At 35.7% G+C, this 11408-nt stretch overlaps 1 protein-coding gene across 1 annotated transcript in view; it reads right to left on the bottom strand.

Annotated features, from left to right (window-relative positions):
- LOC107753158 (multivesicular body subunit 12B-like) overlaps nucleotides 1-11408 on the bottom strand; it is a 57594-nt gene that overhangs the window by 14078 nt on the left and 32108 nt on the right. Inside the window, exons 7-8 of the mRNA XM_016569280.1 lie at nucleotides 2477-2532; nucleotides 1495-1554 (exon numbers count right to left, since the gene is read on the bottom strand). Coding sequence (XP_016424766.1) covers nucleotides 1495-1554; nucleotides 2477-2532 — 116 coding nt within the window. The remainder of the gene's footprint in view (nucleotides 1-1494; nucleotides 1555-2476; nucleotides 2533-11408) is intronic.

Genomic DNA, 11408 nt, shown 5'->3' with positions numbered 1-11408 from the left:
CACTTCTGTGAGATACTGTATATATATATATATATATATATATATATATATTTAATGCAAAAAAAAATACAAATAAATACTACTACTATTAATAATAATCATACTATTCATAATAACAATAAATATAACTTGTCCTTTAAAAAATCTTAAAATTTACATCCTTTTGTCCTTTTTTGTGCTTTTTTTTTTGGTTCATGTCAGAGGATCATACACAAGCAATATATGACCAATAGTGACTGATTCAGAGCAAGAGCATCCCGGCTTGCATTTTTGACAGGGTGGCAGGGAAATCACATTCCAGGTCGAAGATGCGGCTGAAGAACAATAGCTGTGGATGCTCTCACACTGATTCTAATTATCAGGGCAGCGCTCCGACTCCGTCGCCGTCAGCCCTCGCTTCTCCATTAATCTTGTGCTGTCGCCCACCTCACTAAACCCAGTGCAGTTACACTATCTCTGCTTTACTTCATCTGCGGAGCCTGCGTTAGGCTGTAATTAATGAATCCCCCCTCCCCTCGTGCTAGGTCTGCTGCTTCTAATCACAGGTTGCTTCGAGGAGAGTTGCGCCATGAAAAGTGTTGATGGGAAGGGGGGTCAGCGTGATAGTAAATATGTATAACTAAACAAAGAGAAACTGCCATTATAAAACAAAATCCTGTTGTTTTCACATAATTTATTCCAGATATTCAATAATGACTTGTAATGAAATGAAAGCCATTATCAGTCTTTTGTGTGGCTAAGTTCATTTTCTTTTGTTTTTAACAAAAATGTCAGGCCATGAACTGACTTGCACTACTGCCTCCTTACACAACATTTTTATTGCATTACTGCTATTACTATTATTATCAATATAATTAACAATTTTTAACAATAATAATAATGAAACTTTTTTGTTACTTCATTGTAGCTGCCTAGTCTCTCAACATAATTATCCAGGCAATTTTGAGCTCACTTACTGAAGAGGAAATTAATTGGAAAATTACCTAAAATCTATATTTTAAAATGATGAATAAATGTATAATAATAATAATATACATTTATTCATCATCATATATATATATATATATATATATATATATAAATTAAAAATCATATTGGTAAATATTAGCAGATAAGCTGCTGATTATGGCATCAAACAACTGAGACCACATATAGATAAGCCTTTCAACACACGTACACATACACAAAAAAAAATATTTTTCAAAGTTGTAGATAAAAACAAATATTATTGGAGTATGTTTTACAAGAAAATACTATTTCTGCCTTTCTACCTCAAAATTTCATGCTTAATTCAATGTGTTATTTATCCTTTGTAACTTTGTTATTTTATAAATTATTTGTGAAATTTACTAGCAATTTCTGAGTGAAAATTACTTCAAATCACTTTTTTTCCCAGTGTAAAACAATATAAAATAACGTCTGCATATGTATGTAAACCATACTCTCAGGGCCTACCTGAGCACCTTAAGTCTACCTGAGCATATTTGAACTTACTTCCTCCTCAATCTCTTGTGGTGATTTGATGGTAATTTTCAAGAAAAGGACTGACTCTATCTGGAAAAAAAAAAAGACATATGAAAACAGACAGGAGACATTATGGTTGTGCCCATGGTTAAGTAAGCATGCTTAAGATTTTTAATCCTCTCTCTCGCTCTCATTGTCTCTCTGACAATAAGAACAGAGCTCTTGTGACAGGGGCCAAATGGCCCTCCATGAGCCAGCTCTGCCTGGCTGCATGCATTCATCAGCCGCAGATCCATTACAGTAGTGCTAAAGGCTTGTGCACCACTGACTCCACATCACAGCTCAACATCTGGGTGGGATGGGGGTCTAGAAAAAGTTTGGTTGCATCAAGTAGCACAGTGACAGGTCTATTTGAGCATCAGGGTCAGCCTTACATAGCGACACTGGCTCAACCAATGGGGCGGGACTTTCTGTTTGTCCAACCAATGAAAGACTGGGGAAGTGTTTGGGAAAACTTGTTTGAAAAATGTATAACACTGTACAATAAGGTTCCATTTTGTTAAGTTATATTAGTTAATGAACTAACAATGAAAAACACTAAATAAGCAATTATTAATCTCTGTTAATTTCAACATTAACTAATACATTATTAAAATTAAACATTTTATATATTAATATTATTTAAAGGACCTGAGATAACATGAAATAACAATGAACATATATATACTGTATATATATTATGTGATATATTTTATTATAGTTATACATTATAACTGTAAGTTATGTATTATATATTATATATTTTAATAACTAATGTTAACAAATATTAATAAATTCTGTAACAAATATATTGTTAATGTTATCTAATGCATAGTTAATGCAGCATTAACTAATATAACCTAAAGGTAAAGGGTCACCTGATTATTATAATAAATAAATAATAATAATAATAATAATAATAAATATTATTAGTATTTTATTTATTTATTATTTTTAAGAAGCACTTACTTCAACTCTGGTTGTGGTTATAGATTTTTTTGGAGATCATAAAGGGTATATCATGCATAGCTGGAAAGAGAGAAAAATATATAAGTGATAATGAAGTGATAATGACTTACAAGCCAGATCCTGAAGGGATCTGAAAAAAAAAAGACCTCCTAGCTGCATATTATCACATTAAAATGTAAATAAATGGACATTAAACATTTGAACTGAATTTTTTATTAGAGAACAAAAAGAGTGTGAAATCATAAGAGAAACATGAAACTAGTAAAGTGCAGGAAACTGGTTGCCAGCACTGACAACTCCACTACTGACCAATCAGAGATCAGCGTAATAAAATACAATATAAAAATAAATAAATCATAAAAATAAATATTAAAATATTAAAGTAATATTCCAAACAAACACCTTCAATATTAAGTTCTGTTCTTTATGTTCTGAAAATGCATATGACTTAATCTAATGGTCGAAAATAGTAGAACACTGAAAGTTCCCAAATCCCCTCGGAAACCCACTCAGACAAAGCGAGATGAAAGCCCTTTTTATCCTCCACTGTATTTGAGGGCCCCCCACTCGCTCTCCTCCCTCTTTCCCTGTTAATTACTCTTGATTATTCCTGATCCTGTCTTGTCAGGGAGACGTTTGACTCCAAAAACAAAGCCCCACTCGCACACGTCGAAAGAAAAAGGGGAAAGAGAGAGACAAAACATTCGCCGGATATCAATTTGCATGAAAATGAGCCAGAGTGTTCGGCTCTCTGAGAGAAAGCGAGAGCGAGAAAGAAAGAGAGAGGTGGATTGAAAGAGGACTTGCCAAGAGTGCGGTGGTATAATTAGCATTCTACCAAACAAACGAGCTTCAACAGAGCTATAATTAAGCAGGCCTGTAATTAAGTGTATGCCCTTTATCATAATGATCATGGTTAAAGCGCCTTTGATGGCTGCCAGTGGGTTATTAACGGCGTAACCCTGCGCTACACGGCGCCCACGCAAGAATCAGGGTGTCACGACTGTCAGGCTAAAGAGCGCCCCTTTGTTTATCAAATACATTAGAGCCCAAATTAACACAGGGTGACACGAGCGCACAATAGCTCCCATTGACTGAACTGAAGAAAAATGTCCAAAAAAAAAATCAGAAAGTGCCCAACTTTGCTCATGGAAAACATGTTGAGTATGGCATCTAACAGCAGCGCTATATATTAGCAAGCATGCATGGGATCTGCTGGAATGGGAGGAAACCGGAGGACCTCTTCTCATAAGTTACCTGGAGGTCGATGGTGTAACTTTTGCTGCTGAAGGTGGAAAGAATATCTTAAACTGTCATACGGTTTCATTACCTTGGCAAAAGCTGAATACTTCTTTGTCCTCAACTCTTCCACAGCATGTCCAGTATACTTAATGAATATTTGAACATACAAGATGCCTTGGGGAAAAAGGTGAACATGTTATAAATGATGACACTGTCATCATGAACTCAGCACGTCCTGGCAAAGAGATCCTCTCTTATAGAGGTTGGTACTGTATAATTCACTTACTAAAGTATTTGGGTCAATGCATTTTTAAAAAAAATTAATTTATTCAAAAATACATAAAATAACCTGTTAAATGATGGGCATGGTTTTGATTTCATAAAATTAATTTTGATATTTTGATATGTGGGGTGGGGGGTTCATAAAGTCAAAATGTCAGGGTGATATAATACAGAAAAAAAGAATTAAATCTGTGACGAAAAAACAACACAAGTAGTTTGGCATAATTGGCATAATTTATTATAATTAGACAAATAACAAAACCACTACAATAATTATTACTAAATGAAAAAAAAATCCCCAAAATCAAAGCCATGTACAATCAACCAACCAACATAAATGAATGAATGAATGAATGAATGAATCTTTTTATGACAAGGCAAGGTTAGATGATTGTAAATCTTGAAAATGGTATAAAAAAGTTGTTTTTTTAACTACATAAAACCAACATAAATACAAACATTTTAAACTAGATTTTTTTAAATTGTCCTTTTCTTCTCTCACAGCATAGACTTTACATGGTATTTCAGGGGAAAAACATGTATTAACATGGTATCATTGTATCAAAAAGAAGCCATGTTGTTGCCATGGTTGTATCATGTACTTTTTTTAATGCATATTTCCTACTTATACTGTACAAGCTCTAAAAATCGAGAGAATGATATAAAAGGTTAAACCACTTCACCACAGCCATTAACAACCTAATCAAACAGCTTCTTGGGCTTCCCTACGAATATTTTTTTTAACACCATTTTGGATACTACCTTTACGGCCATTAGACAGGCCTCGGGGAATGTATCACTCGGCTCTAGAATGGACTATTGAACAACAAAGAGCTTCAAGAGGTCATTTCACCAGCAGGGCTCGGGTAATTGAAAAGAGGATAACAACATGTTTCGGTCCATAAAAATAAGTGAATAAACATGTGCTAAAGCTTCGCTGAACAACAGCATGAGGAAAGAGAGCAAGGCTGATGAATCGGCATGCGTCAAATGGATGAAGGCGTGACTTGAAGGCCGGAGCGTTCCCTTTTATTGTTCAAACATTACCTTTTCAATCAGACTGCACTTAGTATTCGCCTGCCATTCATACTGGGTGCCCCACACTAACACACACATACATGTACACGCTTTTTGCACAGGCTCATGGCCTGATGGGAAACATTTGGGGGCGATTGAGAGGAGAGAATAATAGATGTGAGTTTGGGGTCACGTTGGGGAGGAGTGTTAAGGTAATGTTTGTCCAGACTGCTAATTGTCCTTTTCTTCTCTCACAGCATAGACTTTACATGGTATTTCAGGGGAAAAACATGTATTAACATGGTATCATTGTATCAAAAAGAAGCCATGTTGTTGCCATGGTTGTATCATGTACTTTTTTTAATGCATATTTCCTACTTATACTGTACAAGCTCTAAAAATCGAGAGAATGATATAAAAGGTTAAACCACTTCACCACAGCCATTAACAACCTAATCAAACAGCTTCTTGGGCTTCCCTACGAATATTTTTTTTAACACCATTTTGGATACTACCTTTACGGCCATTAGACAGGCCTCGGGGAATGTATCACTCGGCTCTAGAATGGACTATTGAACAACAAAGAGCTTCAAGAGGTCATTTCACCAGCAGGGCTCGGGTAATTGAAAAGAGGATAACAACATGTTTCGGTCCATAAAAATAAGTGAATAAACATGTGCTAAAGCTTCGCTGAACAACAGCATGAGGAAAGAGAGCAAGGCTGATGAATCGGCATGCGTCAAATGGATGAAGGCCGGAGCATTCCCTTTTATTGTTCAAACATTACCTTTTCAATCAGACTGCACTTAGTATTCGCCTGCCATTCATACTGGGTGCCCCACACTAACACACACATACATGTACACGCTTTTTGCACAGGCTCATGGCCTGATGGGAAACATTTGGGGGCGATTGAGAGGAGAGAATAATAGATGTGAGTTTGGGGTCACGTTGGGGAGGAGTGTTAAGGTAATGTTTGTCCAGACTGCTGTTGCCTGGACTGAAGTCGTAAAGGTAAAGTATGGTGCCTGGCAGATTCTACTCAAATAGGTTAGACCACAGACAGCCTGATATATACACTTCTCTGGAAGAGCATAACTGAGATTATGGAAGCAGCTTGAAGCTTGAAGTGTTCAGGAAATAAATTTGAAGTAAATTAAAATTATTGGGTGAGATCATATTATGGAACACTGGGACTTTGTGCTCCAAGTAGTTGTAAAGCATTTAAAACAGTAGTTGATGTTTGAACTGGTGGCCTGTGACCCAAAAATGTTTCGCAGGTCACAGACAGCGGGGCTAAATGCAAATAATAAAACACAAACAATAATATCATTGTGCATAGTTAGCATGTATAGCAACAGACTTGGGCTTATTATCTTATCAAATGGAAGAAAAAAAAACAAACAAAAAAACGCTTCCTATATTTTTTGTTGTTAAAGGAACAGTTCACCCAAATATAACAATTTGCTGTTAATTTACTAACCCTCAGGCCATCTAAGATGTAGATCACTTACTTTCTTCAGTAGAACACTGAAGATGATTTTTAGCTGAATCCATGGGCCTTGGTGGTTCATATACAAGTTAGCGGGTTCCATCACTTTAAGAGGCTATGGATTACAAGTAATAATGTTGTAAATAAAATCTACTTTATTGCACAGATCAGTTGTTTCACTTCATAAGACCTTCATAATATATTGTCAGGAGCTGTGGGTATTAATTGTATGTTTTCTGTATCTGCTTTTTTGACTCTCAAAGTGAAGGCACCCATTGACTTGTATATTATGAGTCACCAAGAACCCTGGGTTCAGCTAAAAATCAGCTTTAGTGTTCCACAGAAGAAAGGAATGAAGCGTTGTCTCATAAATGATGGAACATTCTGTCAATGGTGAGGAAAGTGTCTAAGGCTGTAAAAAATTCATCGGTCACTTGATAGAAACTCAAATTAGACAGATGCTAACACAGGTTACGTTAAATGCCATAATCCTGGTAAAACTATGAACCAAACTAAACAAAATTATAAGAAATAATTATAAAAATATCAAAATTACAACTCATATCGAAATTACATTACCAGCTCACATGCATTTTACAAGGTAGATTTTGTCTGCAAAGACTATGAAACCATCATAATTCAGTTGACAGGTATTAAAGATGGGTATTGATTATTGGTATTATTCAATTGACAGGTATTAAAGATTGGTATTTATTATGTACACACACACACACACACACACACATAAGGGCTGCCAAATCAATTAATCGCGATTAATCACATCCAAAATAAAAGTTTGTGTTTACATAATATATATGTGTGTGCTGTGTATATACACACACATATGTACACGCACATATATTATGTAAACACAAACTTTTATTTTGGATGTGATTAATCACGATTAATCGATTTGACAGACCAAATATATATATATATATATATATATTACAAGAACAATGCTCTACCAGTTGAGCTACAGGATCTGGATGTGACCAAAACATCTTGTAAGTACAGAGCACATTGATCTTTACAGGGTTCATGGACACAGATTTGCAGTTCAATGCTGCATACTATCTGTTTATTCAAAACAAATACTACAATAGGGATATTCAGTCTGCCAATACTTGACACGTGGTTAGACCTGGTGGACAGGTACTATCATGACATTAATTGCTGATTAGAGTGATGGGTTCAGCACCAGGATCGGTTAGAGTGAGTGAATGATGAGGGTGTGCTGAAGTGAGTATGAGTGTGGCTATGAGGATCATTGCCTTATTAATAGCTGTGTCAGGTGTTGTGAAAAATTTCGGCATTGTCATCCCCACAGTCCTCGAGCCCTGACGGATGGCTGCTGCAGGCAGAGAAGACTTCCCTTACATGCTGCTATGAGCTCTAATCTTTCACACTTCCATTGTTGGATGCACTGTCACATAGGACTTTCGCCAGCCACGCTCGCCACACCGGCGCGCACACACATCAGATTTATACCTAGGCTAATGCTAAAAGACTGACAGATGGAAGACTCGGTCAGCCAGTACAGCACAGTTCATGAAACAAAAAAATATTTCTTCCCCAGAGGAGGAGGGAAAAAAAGTGATGAGAAAGAGAAATGCAGTGAATTTGAAATAATTATTTAGGCTACACAGACTAAAACAGACATTTTGTAACAGTTCAAAGTAGCAAGCCAGCTCATATTTCATTTAATTTGTTCCTCAGATTTTATGTCATAATATGGCAAAACATGAAGTTTGATGAGGAGAGGAAAAGACCCTAAAACCAAAAATGCATAACTGTGTCTAAATTTAGTACACTCGAGTATTTAAAAGTTGTTTTTTTTTTTTTTTTTGTACAAGGACACATTTAATTGATGAAAAGTAACAGTTACAGACATGCTTGATGTACCAAAATAATTATATTTCAAATAAATATGTTTTTCCATCTTTCTATTCATAAAAGAATCATATAAAATATTAAGCAGCACAACTGTTTTTAACATTAATAATAATAATAATAATAATAATAATAATGATGATGATGATGATGATGATGATTTTGATAAATGTTTCTTGAGCACCAAATCAACATATTAGAATGATTTCTGAAGGATCATGTGACACTGAATATTGGAGTAATGGCTGCTGAAAATTCAGCTTTGCCATTAAAGAAATAAATTACATTTTCAATTAAATTAAAACAGAAAACAGTTACTTTAAATTATAATAATACTATTTTACAATAGACACTTAGACTTCTTTCAAAAACACTTAAAAATCCCCAAACATCAGAAAAGTTGTGAGTACTCAACTACTCAAAAGTAGTGAGTACCCAACATTATTCTACATTATTCTACTTTCAGGCTATATAAGTAATTAATGTTCTTTCCATACAGCTATTCAGACCTTCCCTTTCCTTTTTACCAGCTCACACTGACAACATCCAGCCAAACCGCAAGAGAGCAACAGCAGACTGGGTCTGGGTCACTGCAGCAGCAGCAGGCCATGCATAAAGGACAATAGTGCAAATAGATGTGAAATCTGGAGAAGTTGATCGGAAGAGAGGGTTACCCAGTGGGTGTGGACTGCAGATTGGATCAGTGGGTTGGATGGGTTGCTTTAACCCTAGGGAATTCCCAACAGCTCTCTCAGCACACAGACTGTCTAACAGCGACAAACCTTCTTGCTTTTAAAGAAAAATTGTGCCCGCTGCCTGAAGACATCTCAGAGACATATTGTCGTTTATTTTGTCACCCGGGTTTGCCATCTGTGCCATTCCAATAGAGGCTGCTGCCTGGTGAAGCCAGAGCCTGGGCGAGGAGGTCTGCCCGAGCCCCTCCAAAGCCCAGCCTGGTCATTAGTCAAATTGCCTAATGAGAGAGAATACAAATGGCCCCCCTGCCCTGACAGGAGGAGTTTTGGAAGTGTCAGCGCTCCTGACCCGTGCTATGAGAACAGATGATGGCTCACTGCTATTTTCAGCACCTTTTAATGACTCTGTCATGGCCCTTGCCATTCCTCCTGCTTTTGTTAGATTTTTGTCTTTTATACGTTTTCCGTCTAAACTTTGTATCATTGTGCATCGCACTAATGCAGAAAAGATTAAAGTGAGAAGAACTGATATTTCGCTTTAAAGCAACATGGCGCCAGAACTGGCAGAACAGAAAACCTAAATGAAATGTAGGTAATTGAAATGAATTCAGAGAAATGCAGCAACACTAAATTTTAATGGACTATTTTGGACAAAAACTACAAATCTGTCATTACATATTCTCATCCATGTCTTTCCAAACCTGTATGAGTTTCTTTCTTTGGTGAAACCCATTTTAAATAAATGTACTGGTTGCTTTTTTCCATGCTATTACAACAAATGGGGTGTGAGGTCTCAATGTTCAAAAAGGACACAAAATGACACTATAGTCCTGTATTAGTCTTCAAAACTTATAATATTTGTGATTAGTTAGTTAAAGTTTATCTTATTCACAGATATATTCCATTCCACTGGTCTGTTAACTCTTGTGACTAAATATTTCAATTAGTTAAAGGGATAGTTCACCCAAAAATGAAAATTCTGTCATAATTTACTCACCGTCATGTCACTCCAAACCTGTATGAGTTTCATTTTTTCTGTTGAACACAAAATAAGATATTTTGAAGAATGTTTGTAAGCAAAAAGTTGCTGGTAGCCATTGACTTCCACAGTATGTGGAACCCAATGGCTACCAGCAACTGGTTAACTACACACTTACAAATATCTTCTTTTGTGTTCAACAGAAGAAAGAAATTCATACAGGTTTGGAACAACGTGAGGGTAAGTAAATCATGACACAATTTTCATTTCTGGCTGACCTATCCATGTTCACATTCACTTTGATTATAAAGAAAAGAATGGCCAATATATCTATCAAAAACTCACCTTTTGTGATATTCTGAAAGTCCAACAGGTTTGGAATGACATGAGTAAATGATGACAGTATTGTGATTTTGGACAAACCTTTAAATGCATAAAAAGTGAAAGAGTGAGGGGGCGAGACCAGAGAGATAAGGGGGCAGGAGAGATGTATTAAGTTTATTTAGCAGATAATTGTTATTTTTCCATCTGGTTGACAAGTGGCCCTTGAAATCTGGTATCAGGCATCACCCACTGGGCACTGATCTATCTGTCTTTCAGAGTGAAAGAGGAGCCAAATGCTCCAGTGGATGCCTGGCATCAAGCACACACTTCAGCAATGCTGTAATGTAATGTAATTCCAGCACCTATCACCCGTTTTATTCAGTAAGAGAGGTCAAGATACGTGACCTCTAGATACAAATAATCTCTATATTTTTTTCTCCATGTAATGACACAAATGTGCATAATCACAGAGAGAAATACTAAACACTAATTGATGCTTTTATATTAAAGGTTTTGAGGTTAAAGAGTTTGAATCATGTCATTGATGTGAAAGTGACCCCAGTCTATTTGAGTATGTTTCATGTGAACGCCAGTATAGTGCACAGTTAGTATGAACACAATCTATCTTAACTTAGCTATTGACGCTGTATACTTTGAAAAATCTGATATTGTGACAGCCGGGGCATACTGATTGTTATAGAATAATGCATTTTTCCCTCCTCAATGGACAGACGAACCTGGACTGTGTATTTGTTGGACATTATCTCGATGGAACTCTCAATTTCTCGTATACATGGATCTAATGTGAAAACTGTAAATTTATGGCATTCAGCTTTTAATGTTGTGTCAGCTTTTCTAAAATCTTTGTAAAAATTATTTTATTGCTATTTATTTATCTATTATTATTAATTAATTAATTTGTATTATTACTATTTATTTATTTATTTTTTATATATACATATTTTTATTTTTATGATTGTTATTTATTTATTTATTTATTTGAGTCTACCAG

The sequence above is a fragment of the Sinocyclocheilus rhinocerous genome, unplaced genomic scaffold, assembly GCF_001515625.1.
Source record: "Sinocyclocheilus rhinocerous isolate Xijiao unplaced genomic scaffold, SAMN03320098_v1.1 scaffold20, whole genome shotgun sequence".
Lineage (NCBI taxonomy): Eukaryota > Metazoa > Chordata > Actinopteri > Cypriniformes > Cyprinidae > Sinocyclocheilus > Sinocyclocheilus rhinocerous.
The sequence above is the reverse complement of the archived record's forward strand: the minus strand, read 5'-3'. Positions and strand labels throughout refer to the sequence as shown.